Here is a 17809-nt window from a genome sequence, read left to right as displayed (position 1 = left end):
AAAAAAACCATTGTGTCCTGTGTATTTGCTGTTTCATTTTTCTTCAATTCAGTATAAATCACATGACTATATTTCACAGTTGTGTCATGATGAATAAGGAACACTCTGCAAAATATGCTACATCTTGGGTGTAAAATAGATGACAGAAAAAACAACACACTTTTTCATTAGACGCCATTTATTTGTCTTCCTGTCTGTGTTATCCTGTACATTCAAAGTCTGACAGGATAAGGGAAGGCAAAGTTAATAAAATAATAATCTTCTAGATTCACTTCATTTATGCAAATGGTGAAAAAAACCAAGGTGGGAAAACAGACATTACCATGAAAGTGAGGCAACTATTTGAACGAAAAATAATTAAATTCTGAAATCAGTGCAAGTCTGGACAGCAGTTAGATGATCCTCTGCCTCTTGTCAAATTATGAAATGAGACATCTAAAAAAAATTATCACTGGTGGTACAATCTCAATTTAAACGTCTAAAACTGACCATTGCATATCCATACATGTACATAAAAAAACAAAGCTATTCAAAGTTAAGGATAAGGGTTAAATAAAAGTTAAGCGCAAGATGTCATGCTGTCATTCACAGAACATTTTGTCCCTCAACTGGTTAAAAAAGTCCCACACATGACATGATATATATTCATTTGTTCCAACGACTTACTAATACGGCATCATGTTTTACTAATTCACAAATTGTGGCCACTGAAATTTACTAAAATGAGAACCAATTCTTAATTTGTGTCCACTTTATATATATGTTTGTCATGTGCAGGACCGACAATTACACATTTAAAACAACGATTGCTTCATAGCCTTCCATTGTGTAACTTCTTTTTTTTATGTACCGAGGCAAAATTTTTCCTCTCATACTGGACAGCAACTGTTGAGTTTAAGTTGTATTTAACCCAGAATATTCCTTTTAAGTGGTTTCATTTCTCAATTAATTATCCACAGCTCAGTTGACCTCATAATGTGCACAACAAATTTTGCAGAACCTAATTATGCAATTATCACGGAGTCCAAAGCTCATCTAAACTGAATGTGGAAAACTAGCCCTTTACCTTTAGTTTTAGAAGAATCACAGTGACAGATAAACAGGGCATTGTGCGGTGAAGAAATTATATATATAAAAAAATGATAACTATGTCAAGCATCTATTTTTCAAAAAAAAGTGTTCAAATTTGGAAACATGACCTGTACTAAAGCATGACACACCAAATTCAAGTAGATGAGCTGAGCGTAGGGAGCCCAACTACGGTTACGTTGATTGTACAGTTACGTTTATGCATTGGTGGAACAGACACTACCTCATTTTCCCCCACAATCATGCTTGAGGTGCCTTTGGTAATATTGGCGTATTTTAGCTATTCAACACATTTTAGAACTTTTAACAATTACAACACTGATTATGCGCCTTGCGATATGGACAGATAACAATTTTCATAATTTTTTTTAGCTCTTGTATAGATAATTGCATTTATCTTACAGGAAAGAGTTGCAGTGTTTCCGACGTTACAAGCCAATCTCGTCCATTCCAAGAGACATGACCTATGAGATGTCTAACATTTATATATTATGATAAGAACGTTAAAATAATTAAAACTGAAACGCATTAATACCATGTGCACTCATTCTAACACAATCCTGCGTGATTCAAAACAAGATGCTGAAGTTTGAATACTCGCATCCCGTCGCTGACAACGATTTTTAAAACCTCCACAAGTTTGAACTGACCCAACAATCACTACGTTTGAAATGTCGCTCCATTTTAAACCTTCATATCTGTTAACAATACGGAGAGCGAAACTGATGGATTGCTTAAGGATTGCTTTGTTTCTGAGGTTTCGATTGCCAGTATTGGAAGACAGATGCGTGGTGTGCTGTGTCACTCTAATCTTCATCGTCCTCCTCATCTTCGCTGATGGCCTGTCTGCGGGCGGCGTAGGTGTAGCTAGACAGGGCACTGCTGTGATGTGGGGAGGAGGACGGGGAGGTCTTGTTGAAGAAGGGCAGACGGAAGGTTGGAGAAGGGGAACGCTCACGTGTGGGACTGCTGCTGGGACTCTGCCTCGGACTGATGGCCTGAAGCATTCGACCTTTCCCTTCCTTAAGCATGTGCTTCTGTTAGAGAGAAAGACCAACACATAGCAACACAATAAGAGACCTTGAGTGGAGCCATGGATATTTGTGATGAAACTGATCCCCATGGAGAACACGATGGCTTCTCCGCTCATATATTCATGACTTTAAACCAGCCAATCTTAACCAGGGGGCTGCAAGAGGGCTTAAAGTTATTTAAAACTAAATTAAATAAGGTTTAAAATAAGCTAAAACACCTGGCATCCCCCTCAAAACGGTTCTCATTCTTGCTTACATATGTTTACACTATAAAATCTGGCGAAATACAATACTCTTTTTTTTTTTTTTTTTTTACAATTATTTTATAGCCTAGCAGTTTTTAATAGGATGGACAGTTGAATAGGAACCCAACCTCGTTATACTTAATGAATATATTTGCTTCTTAGTGTTCCCTGCAACAGAGTATTCTCTGAGCGCACAACTGCACGATCTTATATGTGGAAGAAGCGGATGCCTGAGCTTGCATTTTGGGTGAAGCTGCGTTGGTTTGACATTGTGGAAAATAAAATAATAGAATCAAAACGTATTAGCCTTTTTACCCGTTAGGGATGCGACGGTGAGAAAATGTTCCCTCACCGTCACATTGCAGTGCTTGTGCACTGAGCGGCTGTGAACGAATGTAGCCGTGCGCGGTTTACTTTCGGTTTGCCAATTCGGGGACGGGTTGCTTGAATTGTGGGTTCATTAGCCTATTATTCTTAATGAAAAACACAACAACAAAACAGTACAATGACAAACTCCCTTAAATACCGGTAGGCGCTTTTACATTTCACTTTGAAACCAAATCTTCCGCAATCATCTTGTCATTCAGCTCCTCACTCTCGTGATGAATGAAATCTGACTCCTGCTGCCATAGACCGTAAAAAAATATAGACGACGCGACTTCATTGGCTTCCGCTGAAGTAATTGAAACCTCCGGAGGTCCGATTATGGCGCTGACATCTTGGGACCGAGCAGGAAGTATAGCTGCGATATCAATAGCCCGCCCACACTCTCGCAGATGAAGAGCAATTCATTATGTTGGTGTGAAATAAACAGTTATGGAAATGTAGAAATTAAAGCTAAAGCTCCAATCTCCTCCCAAAAATCCCAAAAAAAGTCTGTTAGTGCCTCAGTGACAACTTCACTCAGAGAAGCCGTCAATCTCAGCTGTCAATCATGACGTCACACCCCCCGTTTTTATAGCATCAAATAACTAACCAAAACTAAACTTATTTAAAAAACGAACACTTGAAATGAAATCATCGTGATAAAAACTGCCTACAATGACAGAAGCCATCTTTTGGAAAAAATTATTTGAAGTGTAATTTGATTGTTTAGTTCATCTCGCGTCCATTAGAAAACACGGAGGGGCGGGTGTTATGAGCTATACTGGGACCAGCCACCTGGGGGCGATCGAGGCGCGGAGGCTTCAGTTTCTGAGAGGAGTGCTACAGGCTTGCCTGCTGCTGAGGCGACTCTCGTTCGGCTCACACGGCACGTTCAGTTTTTTAATTGTAGTTAATCTGTTCTCTAACTGAACAAAATTATTTTTACTACTATAATATATCAAAACTGAGACGTAACAGACCTATGTGTTTTGCATCACTACAAGTGCAGTGTCTGTTCTCGGAGCATATAAGCCCTGCCTGCGTGAGGCGCGCCACTTATCGAGATCCCTACTTTTATTAGAGAGAAGAATATGTTCAGCCCCTTGCCTCCGAAGCTTCGAATATTCGATGTTGATTACTACAGAAGCTTCGAAGCTCAAAAAATGGTATTCGGACCAGCCCTAGTATTTGGTTGCATTGTCAGTATTTGCAGCATGTTTTTGTGTTTGTTTTTCTGTTTGCATTCATTTTCTTCAGTTGCAGCACATTCTCTATGGGCCATCGTACTAATCTTTTTCCATCAGGGCTGAACTTCTTCTGATGTCCTTTTTGAAGTTAGTTGGAACTATCAGGTTTTTTTATAAGCTGCCTTATCAAACCGAAGTTAGATCAGTGGAGATTCAAGACTAGCTATGTTTCCATCCAAAGTTGCAAATTTAACTTATGCTCAAAATTGGAATATGCTAAAAACATTTGCGAATAAAGCACATTCCATCCCATGTGTTCAAGAGAACAAAATCGTCACTCTCTGTGAAACTAGCACAAAATATCTGTAATAAAAATGGAAGCGGCCTGCACTCTTTTTTCCTACATAATAAATAACTGCGCAGATGAAACACAATAAATGCTGTCACGTTCAGATGCTGGTGTTTGGGAACGCAATCATGTGAGACATTTCTGGAAGGTCATTATACCAGATCATTCTGATGACAGACTTTGGCTCAGACATTTCAGAACGATCAAACCAACATTTGAGATGCTGTGCAATGAAACTGATCCGCTGGTTAGTCCAGTTATCCAATCACATCCTATGTTGAGGCAAAGTCACATGAGTTTTTTGTTGCGCATTGAGGGATTTATTCAGTAAATATGCTTCCATATGCTTTAGTTTATGTCTGCATTATTTGGTTTATCCGCCTCAATTGAGAACATATACGTTTTTGTTATGCTATTTTAAGAATTTATGCGCATCTTGGATTTTCCATCCAGTGTTTTTTATGCAATATCCCAAAATGCACATAAAAATAGGTGAATGGAAACATAGCTACTGATAACTACAAATATTTGGAAAGATGCATGACAATTGTATCACCAAATCTCTGCATAAGCTATTGGTGCTTGGACACAAATAATTGCCACATGCAGCTATATTTCTAATTAAAATACACTATTTTACCTAAAATATGTATTTTTATACTTCAAAGAATATTGCATCATTAGCATAACAACATGCTAACATCAAACTTGTGTCCCTCGTGTGCTTTATGTCAGTAGTGCTATTTTAAGTGGCTTGCCCATGTAGAGCGTTCCAACTCAGATAAGAAGATTGGATGTTGACTTAGAAGTTTTGGGACACAGCTATATTTAAAGAGATACTTACCAACGCTCCCTCCGGTCCGAACATCTGCAGGAAGTTGCCGATGAACTCGCGGGACTTCTCTTCCCATTTCTGGATCAGGTCGATGCTCTTCTCCTCCACCTTCTGCACAAACTCTTTACTCTTCTCCTCCACGTCCTTCACCTTCTTCTTCACCTTGTCCACACGCTCCTGAAGGTTGTACTTCTTTTCCTGAGTGTCGGAAATAACGCACAGCAACTCGTTATTATGAAAAGCGTTCAGTTTTTTGAATAGAATTATTTACAATCTCCTAGTTTCAGTAAATCAAAAGTTGAGTTGAGAGAAAGGTGGAGAGTTACTGCTTTAAATGGACAGTTCACCCAAAATGTTTATTTCTGTCAGCATTTATTCTTCATTTTGTGAAATACAAAGATATAAGAAAATATATTTAAGAACGCCATGGTCCAAACAACATTGGACCCCATTGACTTTCATTGTATGGGCAAAAAAAAAAAAACAGCAGGAAGCTGTAGAGTAGATTGACTAAGCAAATCTAATTTCTGACATCTAGTCTTGATCTTGAGATGAAACTCTACCAGGAAACAAACACATATGATGAAAGAGTGCTCACATTGATGAAGCTGACGTTAAGCTCTTTCGCGGTGTAGCCGCGTTGTAAATTCCGTCTGACGTACACGTCATAATCTCGAACAATACGTGTGATGATGTCAGAGGTGGAAATGCCCTCTGTGCGTTGGGTTGGTGCAAACATTCCTGTGGAAGCCCAAAATAAAAAAGAAACAGTTTTAAAGATTAAAATACTATTGTAAGTAGCTTTGGATAGAAGCTAAATGGCCTCATACTTGAATGGCAAATTCTTTATTGGTTATATAGTTCATATTCTGAAATGTTTAGATGCAGAGATTTATCTGTACATCAAAAACACAAAAGGTATGTAAGCTTGTTTCTTGACTTTTTTCTAGCAATTCTGAGTTTATATTCTGCAATCCTGACTTTTTTCCTCACAATTGCAAGTTTATATCTCGCAATTCTGAATTTATTTCTCGCAGTTCTGACCTTTCCCCCCCCCCTCGCAATTCTGACTTTTTTTCCTCGTAATTAGGGGCCAAGCACCGAAAGTGCGAAGGCACCTATTGAAATCGTTGGCGTTCCTATTATTATTATTCTTCCGTTTCTTCTTCTTACGCTCTTGAGTCTATGGGAGCCCATAGAACCGTATGGTAAAAGGTTGTGAAATTTGGCGCACAGATAGAGGACACTCTGAAATATTACCATAGCAAATTTGGACTCAATAACTCAATCTCTTTAGCGCCACCACCAGTCCAAATTTTGACTCATGTTTATGCTAATAACTTTTGAACCATAAGGGCTAGAAACGAAATTATTTTTTCCACCGATTCCTTGGCTCATGACGATTCGATTGCATGTCGACGTCATTCCGTCATGAAAATTGTCCCGCCATTTTTAATTTTCCCAGATCATCTTCAGACCATGCTGACAAGTTGATTCAAGTTGAAATCATGTTGATTCGTCAAATCGTTTTCGAATTTTACGTAGCGGTTGCGAAAATACACTTAAGGCTATATCTCCGCAACACTTTATCGTATTCAAACCAAACTTGGTACATGTCATCACAAGCATGACCTGAGGCAACATGCAGGGTTTCGGCAGGGTTTTTTGTTGTCCTCACAATTCTGACTTCTCTTGCTATTGTGAGTTTATACTCCCAATTCTGACTTTTCCCCCTTGAAATTCTGACTTTTTTCCTCGCAATTGAGTTTATATCATGCAAATTGAGAAAAAAAGGTTTTTATTTTTTATTCAGTTGCAGAAACAAGCTTTCATAGCAGTTTCTGAAGCTGTTATACTTGCCTGCTTCTTTGATGTGCTTGTAAACATCATCACTGTCAGCTGAGGAATATGGGATATCATCATGGGCCACAAAGTCAATCTGAGGTATCAAAAGACACAGTCTTTCATTAAAAAAGGGCACAAATAAGTGGCTCACCACTTGGTTACCATTTTACTTTCATCCTCCAGTCCAACACAACACTATGGAAGTATGGCGTTGAGTGACGTATTATACTACTGCTTGGTTCTCTCTCATCTTACCCGATGCTTGGTGAGGAACTCGGGCGAGAGAGTCCACGGAGCATTCCGGACCACCTCGTCCACATAGCGACAGTGACTAATCGCGTCATAGCGTTCATCCTCATTCATGACAGTGAAGCCCTTTAACTTGTGTGTGAGGTCATCACTACACACTGCAGAGAGGTGGGAAAGGCGCTAAATACAGCACTGACATTAAGAAGGACTTTTTGTTCTTTGTTTAGAATGATAAACACTCCAAATACTGAACCCCAGGAATACTTACCACCTACAATAAGGTGAGTGTTTGGAAAAAGGCATTTAGCCTGCATGAGAGCACGGGCATGTCCTGAATGGAACATGTCGAAAATACCATCAGCGTACACCCGCACAGGCCTGTTAGCTAAAAAAAAAAAAAGAACAACATCAGCTTTCATGTTGTCAAGGGAACTACTTCATTTAGACACCTCTTACATGTCAGTAGTCTAATGGCTAAATGAGAAGACGTTTTAATTATGTACACTAACGTTTAAAAATTTGAAATAGATTTTTTTTAATAATAAATCAATACTATTATTCAGAAAGGAGGAATATATTAAATTGAACAAAGGTAATAGTAAATAAATGTATAATGTTACAAAAGATTTCCATTAAAATAAATGCTGTTCTTTTGAACTTTCTATTCATCAAAGAATCACATGAAAAATGTATTACAGTTTTCAACATTGATAATATTGAGAAATGTTTCATGAGCATCAAATGATCATATTAGAATCATTTCTGAAGGACCATGTGACACTGAAGACTGGAGTAATGATGCTGAAGATTCATCTTTGACATCACAGGAATAAATTACATTTTAAAATATTTTGCAATAGAAAAAAGCTATTTTAATAGTTCATAATATTACTGTTTTTCTTGTTTGAAAAAAAAAAATCTAATTAATGCAGCATTTTAAAATCTTTCCAACACCAAACTTTTGAACTACAATGTATTTTAAAATATAGACATTTTGTAAACCGATGCAACATTTCTTCCAAAACATTGAATTTAAAATATCTTTTGGCATCCACATATGGACTTCATTTAGGGGTCCACTTAATATTGGCATCACATTGGTTACTGGCCGATATTGGCATATTTTTGTAAAGCAGTATAGATTTGTAAAAATAATGCATGGCTTATTTCTTTGGTTTGGTTCGGGTTATTTAACCCAGTGTGAGAATGATTCTTCCAACAGGACACAAAGTGCAAATAGCAACTAGATTCTATTTATAAAAGTGAAAATAGCATATTTCCTTACCGATAATTGCTATTTACACTAAGTGCAAATAGCTGTAGATGCTATTTACTAAGTGAAATAGCATACTAAGTGAAAATAGTGATATATTCTATTTACACACTATAAAAGTAACAGTTCTTTGCAATATGTGTAAATAGTAATTACATGCAATTTATACTTTATTTTGACAGATACATACTATTTGCACCTCAGTATTGTTGTACATTAACAGGATGCATGCCTTAATCGGCCAATAAAAGCCCTCCCTACACATACCCCTAACCAATAAATTATTTTATTATTATTAAACATTTCATTAGGCACTTTATTTCCAAGTGAAATACAGAACATATATAGAAACTTTTCTTAATTTTTATTGAAAGTAAATGTCTTTCCGATGTGATATGTGATGGGAAAAGGGATAATGAGCGAGCTCTGAAAAAGGTGGATTCGAACCCGGGTCGATTGCGTCAAAACTAATATCCTTAAGCCTTACGCTTTACTGATTGCACCACTGAAGACGTTGAAATACGCAAATTTTTAAAAAAACTTGTTTGGCCCAACCAGGCATTGTTAGGTGGAGCTAGTGCAAATAGCACTTGCCAACAAGGCACACTATTTGCACTTGGTGTGAATAGAGACTCCGTTACAGTTATGTCATCCAAAGGTTGTAGTAGCAAATATTAAAAATTCACTACAGATGGTAGATATCTTACGTGGAGTGCCTCTGCGAGCTTCCTCCATGGTGACGCGCTGATATGACTTATCTTCCATTGACTCGAGCTGATCTGCATATGGAGCCGGGTATTTCAGACCCTGAGGGGCAAGAAGCACCACAGTCATCGGTCTCAAATACCATCTCTCATCTGTACCCACGCTTAACCGTTACCTCACTCACCACTGTGCATCGTTTTAACTTCTGGGGTTTCTCGCCCTCTTCTGCCTCTCCATTTGAACCGTCTCTCTTTCTCTTCCTGGACAATCGTGCTGAACCGTGGGCCTCCATTCAGGCTCTATGAAATGTTATGGAGAAAACAACAGGAATGATGCTAATAATTAGAAGGCATTTAGTTGAACACAATCTGGAAAGTTCCTAAGAAAAATACAGAAGTCAATAGCAGTATAACCCCATCTGTTGGAAAGAGTATTTCGTAACACAGAGTTGCAGAACAGATTAAATATATGACTGTGTCAGGAAAGTTGGCTGTAGTGCAAACTATTCGGCCATGTTGAAGATAAATGTCCAGATGTCTTTCTGATCTTCCCAGGAAAGGCTAAAGGGGTGAATCAAATGAAACCTGCCAAGAAGAACAATATTTGTGGATATAATGAAAAATAATATACTGTAAGAAGAAAATAAAGCCTATTTTATAAGTGGATCTACCACCACTTTTAGTAATGAACTATATAAAAATGTGAAGTATTTTTTTTACATAATGACAGTATCTGTTGCTCTGATGTTTTTGTTTTAATTTGAATATTTGTAATATTTTTCAGTATTTACATTTTATTCAGACCTTTTTCTATTTAATAACAAAAATGTAATTACTGTGTAGCGACAGAATGTTTTTTTGTCATTACCGAATCACATTAATGGCAATGAGATTTTTTTTTGTTGCAGTAATGAGAATTTGAAATTTGGAAAGGAAACATGCTTTATTGTAATTAAAATGTCACAATGCAAATAAAATGAAAAAGTTGCAATCCAGGTTAAATAGATTATCGAAAAAGAAAAAATATGTAGGGTGGGGCCTTGCTTCAATCCACCAAGGAGGCAGATTTGAATTGGAGCTTTAAATCGATTGTAAGAAAGGGGCAGAGTTTAAGTGAAATAAATGTCAAAGGTGTCAAAAAATAATAAGTCCTACATTTGTCATTAGCAGGGTTGCCAGCCCGCGGGTTGAGTTTAAGATTTGACATATTGTAAAAATTAGATTGGAATGAAATGCTTGTATTTAGAGCTGTCACTAATGATTCATTTGGTAATCGAGTAATCGTTCAAGTAATCAATCAAGGGGCAGTCGTGGCCTAAAGGTTCAAAAGAAAATGTTGCAGGCAAAATTTTTCTCTCCATACCGATAGGAAAATGCAGAGGTGTCAAAAGTATTCTTCACATTCATTATTTACTCAGGTAGAGGTATAGACACTATGGTTTAAAAAGTATCAACTCAAGCTTTTTACTCAAGTAAAAGTGTAAAAGTGCTGGTTTCAAAACTACTTAAAGTATAAAAGTAAAGTAAGGAAGAAAATGCCATTAAGGACAAAAGCTTAGATCGTGCCACAGGGATCCATACTGCACTATCCGACCTCAAAAAAAAAAAAAATTCTTAAGGCCATAATGACTATAATGTTATTGTTGAAAAATGTGGGATGCACTAGGCTCTGTTTCAGCAACATATATGCCCATTGAAAAGGAATGCATTTTAGTACAATGCAAATACGTTATAGAACCATATATATGTGTACTACTGAGCATTACGTGCTTTGTGTCATGTGCAGGTGCGATGGATCGCGTACAAACCAATAGAGTGTCGGAATGGTATACGTTTATACTTCTCATCCAACCACAATCAAATTCACTCCATCCGGATGGCAGGATTTATCAGGATAGGCTTGTTTTTTGTTTTTTTTTAACGATGACAAGCCGGAATGAAAACAAGCCGAAATGAAATAGGAGTACTGAGGCTATTTTTAAAATGTAAGGAGTAGAAAGTACAGATAATTGAGTGATAATGTAAGGAGTAGAAAGTACAGATACTTTAGTGAAAATGTAAGTAGAAGTAAAAAGTTGGCTGAAAAATAATTACACCAGTAAAATATAGATACCCAAAATTTCTACTTAAGTAAGGTAACAAAGTATTTGTACTTCGTTACTTGACACCTCTGGGAAAATGTAGGTGTAGGAGTGCATGAACAGCACTCTCTTCCACCCTCAATACCCACGAATGATGTGCCCTTGAGCAAAGCAGCTAACCCCTAATCGCTCCACAGGTGCCACAGATAGCTGCCCACTGCTCCAGGTGTGAGTGTGTGAGTGAGTGAGTGAGTGAGTGAGTGAGTGAGTGAGTGAGTGAGTGAGTGAGTGAGTGAGTGAGTGAGTGAGTGAGTGAGTGAGTGTGTGTGTGTGTGTGTGTGTGTATTCCGAGTATGAGTTACCATACTTGGCCTTCACTTCACTATAAATTAGAACAGTGCAACACTTCGCTATGAAATTCAAAGCTTATCAGACTTTTTATGCGTTCCAAATGCATGTTATTGGATGGAAACTGAAACAAACAGCAAATTTTTGCTGATTTAATATATTATATTGAAACAAAAACTGAGAATAAAAAAAAAACTGAGCTCAGGTCATCAGAAACTTGGTTGTTATGTCCAGAAAGAGCCTATGGAAACCTTGGCTGAATCCTTCCTCATTCCAATCATTCCTTTATCTAAAGGCAGAGCCTTGCGTCTTATCGGGGTGAATACATGAGTCAATTAAGCAACAGGAGAGGAATGTGACCCGGACAGAACATAACATGCACTATAGCACACTCATAACTGACAGATCAACAACTATATAGGACACTGCTAAGAGATCTGGCACTGATACACAAACTAAACTAAGGCAGGATCATGTTTCAGAACACATACTTGCATTAGGACAAGGAGCTGTAGACAGACCAGTAGGCTATAATACAGACACAATCCCACTATTTCAGTCTCGTATCTAATAGCAAAAAGGCTAAATGATTCCCCAGCTGTACAATCACTGATATGGAAGGTGTAACAACAATAATCAGTTCAGAGACGAGGGTAATCTTTATAATGCTGCACATTCCTACCTAATAAAACGTAGTGCAAGTTGTTGAATTTCACGTTTAGAAGCTCTGACATAAATATAACAAAATATGGGAAGTGGGTCTATGATACAGGATGAATTAACACAGTGGGAGTGTCTCAAAAAGTGACAGTAGTTTAACTAACGTTACTTCAATAGAGAGCTAACTTAGATATAATAATTAACAGATATAATAAATATAATATAATAGATAAATACTATGCCTTGAGCTGGTGAGACGACTCATATAGCAGCTCGTTCTTTTTGACTATCTTTAGGACACATATACAGACATGAACACGCATTAGCTGCTTACCCTTGTACTTTAATGCCGTTATGAGCTCAGATGGTGTTAAACGGGTGGTTGAAGGTTTAGGCTTATGTGTTTCCTTAGGTCGAAGTCTGACAGGAGTCGGAAGTGTCGATTTAAATGTCTGTTTAGTGATCTCAGACCTTCCGATTTGACAGAAGCCACAAAAGAGACTGGCATCAACTTTATTCAGCTCCAAGATGGCAGCAAAAATCATGATGATTTTAAAATAAAAGTCCTACCCTCGTCACCGCGAGTTAGAAGATTTGCTATCCGTCCTTAATTACAAATGCAATTAATTCTTTGTTTATTTTTTTTAAATATATACTTTTAAGGTATAACTGCACATACTTGATAGAATTTATGTTTCTCTTACTATTTTCTTTATGACTCTCATTGACCTAAAACAGGTTTTGGACCTCGGTACAGCAATACAAAAAGCCAAGGTAAAGTTACTAGATTTTCTTAGTAACTTTATATAATGCTTTACCATTTTTATTTAAAGGGATAATTCAGCCAAAAATAGTCATGATTTACTCTTGCCGTTCCACCTGTATGACTTTCTTTCACAACAAAAAGCCAACGACCTCCACTGAGAAGACATTTCTCAAGATGTTTTTTTTTTTTATCCGCTGCGTCATGACTCATGAGGATAGTTAATATTTTCATACAACCCTTTAATGATTATTTATATAGTAAGAATCTCATTTTAAATAGTTTAAGGAAATTCTTTATTGATTAGCAAAATTTAGCAAATTATATCATTATCTTCTCAGTGGTCTTCCTTCAGTAACCCCCTGGTTGAAAGCTAACACACACACACACACACACACACACACACACACACACACACACACACACACACACACACACACACACACACACACACACACACACACACAATTATGAAATTAATAAAAACAATTATTTAACACATTTTTTAATGGGTTACACTTTATTATCCAGGATTTATTTATTATCCAGGATGGGCCTCATGATGTTCTTTGAGAGAGGGAACAGTGCGCAGAGCTGCAATCTAGACAATTTTATTATTTTTAAGATTTTGAAAACAGTAATAATAAACAATGAGTGTGTGTGTCCAATTTTGAATTTTTGTGTAGGTTGACTGAGGAAACTATTTCACTCAGGCAGTTTCATAGTCGCCTACACTCTGGGTCCTTTTTTTTATTCTTCCGAACCGAAGGGCTTTTCTGGTTGATTGTCCACGTGGAGATGATAAAGTGAAGATGAGTGTCATTTTGCGCTCTTAAAGTGGAGGTTTCATTGCGAGATTAAAGTATGCGGGTAAGCAGTAAATGGAATTTGTATACGTGCAGTCTTTATAGTAAATGTTTACTTTAGTATTGCGATTATGAAAAGCAAAATTTCCTTGTGTAGAATAGCTTGGTGACTGTTTGTCGCACGTGCGTCGTTCTTAAATTATTCCCTGTTTATTTTAGTTCCTTCTCAGTTGAGATCTATTGTCACATTTAGAGAAATTTTTTTTCCTGTGGCCTTTGAGCAGTTGTAACCATCCAATTAAAATATCTAACTGAACGTAGGTCGTCACTGGAGTTTGATTTTTTTTTTTTCTTTCAATTTTGTTGTGGTAGTTTATGCAAGTGTATTTAATTGTTTGTCTCTTTTTTTTTCTTTTTTTTCCCAGCAATACATTGAAACATGGCCCGTGTAACCGTCACGTGTTGACACCATGAGGGCCAGGAGCAACTGCATTTGAACTCCAGGTAGGATTTTTACATTTTCATATAAAGTGGTATTTTAGACTGCTCCACGTGAGTAGTTAAATTACATCAGATTTCGTATATACATTTATTGTTAAAGTAATATTTTAAAGGGATAGTTCACCCAAAAATTTTAATTGTCATCTACTCGTCTTCAAGTTGTTCCAAACCTGTATGAATTTATTTCTTCTGCAGAACACAATAGAACATTTTAAAGAATGTTTGTAATCAAACAGTTGATGGGGCCATAGACTTCCATAGTATTGAGGAAAAAATGCTATGGAACTACAGCAGAAGAAAGAAACTTGTACAGGTTTAGAACAAATTGAAGCTGAGTAAATGACAGAATTTTCCATTTTTGGTGAACTATTCCTATGAGTTTTTGTATAGTTCTCTATGCTTTTTGAAGAGTCTCGCCTTTGTGTTGCCCATTCATTTTCACATTGATGAATGTGGTGTCAACTAAGGCACACAGTAAATCTTGAAATAGCCAAATTTATGAGAGGACACACTTGTTCCTCGCTTGTGCTATGACAAGAACAACATTCACAACGAGCTATATTCATGATCTGATCTAATGCATTCATGCTTTGACAATCATATTCTATTATTTCAGGTGAACCGCCAAATGTGGTGAAAGGCTGCTACAGCAACATGGGCAGGTTTGCATGATTTGGTATGCAGCTATGAACTTTTTTTTTTTTTAAATAAAAATGTTTGAATGAAGAATCATGCCTTAAAGTGTTACCTGTTCATTTCTGTCAGATGAATGTGGTGTCAAATAGGGCAGACATTAAAACCCAAAGTGGCTGCTGAAAGGTGTTTATATCTATGCCTTTCAAAGTTCATTTTATGGACATTTACATTGATAATGCACTGATCATGTATAATCCATAAGTCTGTTCATAAATGCAAAGTGTAATGCTAATCATTTCAATCCTGTCTATTATAAAGGGTTTACATTTCTCCTGTCTAGTGGAGGAAAATTACCCAGCATTCAAGGACTAGTAGTATGTGAGGTGAGTTTTATTAACTGACTCCATTACAAGCTTGATTTCTTCCCTGCTTTGTAATCATTTTATATGGTAAAAGGCTCAGTGTAAATTTAATTTGTTTACTGCTGTTGTAGTATAGAACTACACATGAATGCTGCAAGATTTTCATGTTCATGCTGTTTTTCTTCTGTGGATTAATGGTTTCTGATTCTCTTCCAGATGCTGTTTTCTGCAGGTGTATCTGCACTACATCAATAAATAAAACCTTCTGCTTAACATTTTGTTGTTTGTGTTGTTGTTTATAAAAAATTTTTTTTGAATATTTTGTGGTACACAGAAAAGCATATGGCTCAAATGCTTTTCAACTTGCTATTTCCGCATAGTAGAGTAGACTAAGGGTACGTTTACATGACAATATACTAAAAACGTTTTTTTTTTTGGTTGCGCTTTTCATGTACAAAATGATCCATGTTCACATGGATCCCTGAAAACAGTTAATGCTGTATTCTGTTGCCAGGCCAGTAGTTGGCGATGCCACTTTATAAGAAAACACTACATGTCTATAGAATGAACATTTAATACGCATGTGCATGATGTCACCATTTTCACAAATTCACGTTTTTGTACTTTACACAGATGTTAACGGTATAGTTTTCTAACAAAGTTTGTTTTCAAGCGCCCAAAACGCTGCTTTCGTGTGACTGACCGACCAAAAACCTTAAGTTTAAGGTTTAGGTTGTGTTAACAGCCCCAAAGTCGTGCCACATTTGACCGATCTTGTCCTCTAGGGCAACTAGAAATTAGTAAAAAATAAATGCCTCATGATGTCTGCAGAATCATAGAAATGACTTCCAAAGATAGGGGAATTATTTTTGGTAACCAGAGTGATTTAGATTTGCAATGCAAACATTTGAGTTGTGCACAAGAATGTATAGACTAAGTAAAATGTATAATTCACATAGATGATGTGAAACAATTTTCATTGTCACCTTTAGAGTATGTTTACACGACTGCAACTGCAAAAAAAAAAAATTCATACAGCAACATTGTCAAAATGTTCCCCGTTAACGCGGCTCTACGAAAGCTACTAAACGCTGTATTACGCTTCCAGGCCAGTAGTTGGCAATGTCACTTGCACACTTATAGGCTGACCATGTAATAAGCATGCATGTGACGTCACTGTTTTCACAAATGTACGTTTTTGTAGTTTACACCGAGGCGATAACCGTATTGTTTTTAAAAACTCACACTTTGAAACCAGTTTCAGGCCCCCAAAACGCTGTTGTAACTGCTAAAATGCATACGTTTTCTGTTTTTAGTTGAAAATGGCGTCACGTTAATGGCCCCTTAGAGACAGTTCAATTCTTTAATAAAAATTATAATATTTTAGCGAACAAACGCATTATTCCACGTTCTAACCATTTAGGTTTCAGAGAAATTTGAAATATTCCCTTTTCAATCAATATTAGTTGAGCCACTGACAACTTTAAACTCAAAGCATCTGACACACTTATTACCACACTGCTTCAACATGTACGATATGTAGTTTACACCTGCTTTTTCTTGCTACATTTAAATTTACATTATACACTGTAAACTATGAATTATTTAAAAAAGTGCCATTTAAAAATTCTGGGAGTTGATATTTCATGTGACTAATGACTATGAGCATTTCCCTGATCACCCTGTGACTACACAGTGTTAAAATATGATACATCAAAGACTAATCTGCCTGCAAACCACAGCAATTATAAACCAGGTCAAGTGGTTGTATTTTCTCTAATTTTATCTAACCCACTTTAATGTGATATACAGGTTTCAAGAGACAACACTTTTTTATCAACAGATGTGGTAGATTGTGGAGATATAAATAGGGGGGAGAAAGAATTAAGACAAAATACTAGCTTTTATCTCCACATATTTTGTTTTCATTAAACAAAATTCACTATAATATTTAAAATATTGAAATAAAAATATATAATAATGAATTAATATAATACACATTTTTAAATACATTGAAATATTAACCCTCTTGTATTAGTGCATATTTTGGTAACATTTTACAATAAGGTTTCATAAGTTAACATGAAATAACAATTAACTATAATTCTGTAGCATTTATTCATCTTAATTAATGTTAAATTCAACATTTACTAATACATTATTAAAATCAAAAGTTATTTTTGTCAGCATTAGTTAATGCACTGTGAACTAACATAAACAAAAAATGCACAGCTGTATTTTTATTAACTAACAGTAACAAAGATTAATAACAAAAAATTGCAGCAAAAATAAAACTTTAGAATGAGATAATGCAGTAATAATTATTATTATTTGTATTAAAAAAAACATGCATTATGTTCTAAATTTTTATTTAGAATGTAAATATTTCAAATGTGCTTCAGTGACACAGCTAGCTGAACACAAGTCATTTTTTATGGCTGTGTGTATGCAATTCCAGTCAATATTAGACATCCAG

General features: G+C 36.3%; 1 protein-coding gene and 1 long non-coding RNA gene across 3 annotated transcripts; one reads left to right on the top strand and one right to left on the bottom strand.

Moving 5' to 3' along the window:
* Nucleotides 1-44: 44 nt before the first annotated feature.
* Nucleotides 45-12798, bottom strand: pcyt1aa (phosphate cytidylyltransferase 1A, choline a). The gene is made up of 9 exons (XM_079818410.1): nucleotides 12600-12798; nucleotides 9362-9476; nucleotides 9180-9279; nucleotides 7468-7584; nucleotides 7206-7357; nucleotides 6966-7044; nucleotides 5704-5846; nucleotides 5115-5303; nucleotides 45-2126 (listed from the first exon to the last, which is right to left on the bottom strand). The coding sequence occupies exons 2-9, from the start codon at nucleotides 9467-9469 to the stop codon at nucleotides 1896-1898; spliced, it is 1119 nt and encodes a 372-aa protein (XP_079674536.1). The 5' UTR covers nucleotides 9470-9476; nucleotides 12600-12798; the 3' UTR covers nucleotides 45-1895.
* A 969-nt stretch (nucleotides 12799-13767) lies between these two features.
* On the top strand, nucleotides 13768-15604 carry LOC307127441. Of its 2 annotated transcripts, XR_013816639.1 has the most exons (5): nucleotides 13768-13898; nucleotides 14260-14338; nucleotides 14952-15011; nucleotides 15290-15354; nucleotides 15550-15604. It is a non-coding gene; the product is annotated as an uncharacterized lncRNA (long non-coding RNA). The 2 variants fall into 2 exon arrangements; XR_013816640.1 differs by lacking the exons at nucleotides 15290-15354; nucleotides 15550-15604 and having other exon boundaries at nucleotides 14952-15077.
* The last annotated feature ends 2205 nt before the right edge of the window (nucleotides 15605-17809 follow it).

The sequence above is a fragment of the Gobio gobio genome (assembly GCF_949357685.1).
Source record: "Gobio gobio genome assembly, chromosome: 6".
In the NCBI taxonomy this organism is placed as follows: Eukaryota; Metazoa; Chordata; class Actinopteri; order Cypriniformes; family Gobionidae; genus Gobio; species Gobio gobio.
Note: the sequence above shows the minus strand (reverse complement) of the source record. Positions and strands in the feature narration are given on the sequence as shown.

Bases quoted from the DNA above. Each gene is read 5' to 3' on its own strand.
- pcyt1aa (XM_079818410.1), bottom strand. From the start codon at position 9,469: ATGGAGGCCCACGGTTCAGCACGATTGTCCAGGAAGAGAAAGAGAGAC. The intron at 7,358-7,467 runs GTAAGTATTCCT...ACCTCTCTGCAG, and splicing joins CACTCACCTTATTGTAGGTG to TGTGTAGTGATGACCTCACA. The intron at 7,045-7,205 runs GTAAGATGAGAG...TTGATACCTCAG, and splicing joins AGTTCCTCACCAAGCATCGG to ATTGACTTTGTGGCCCATGA.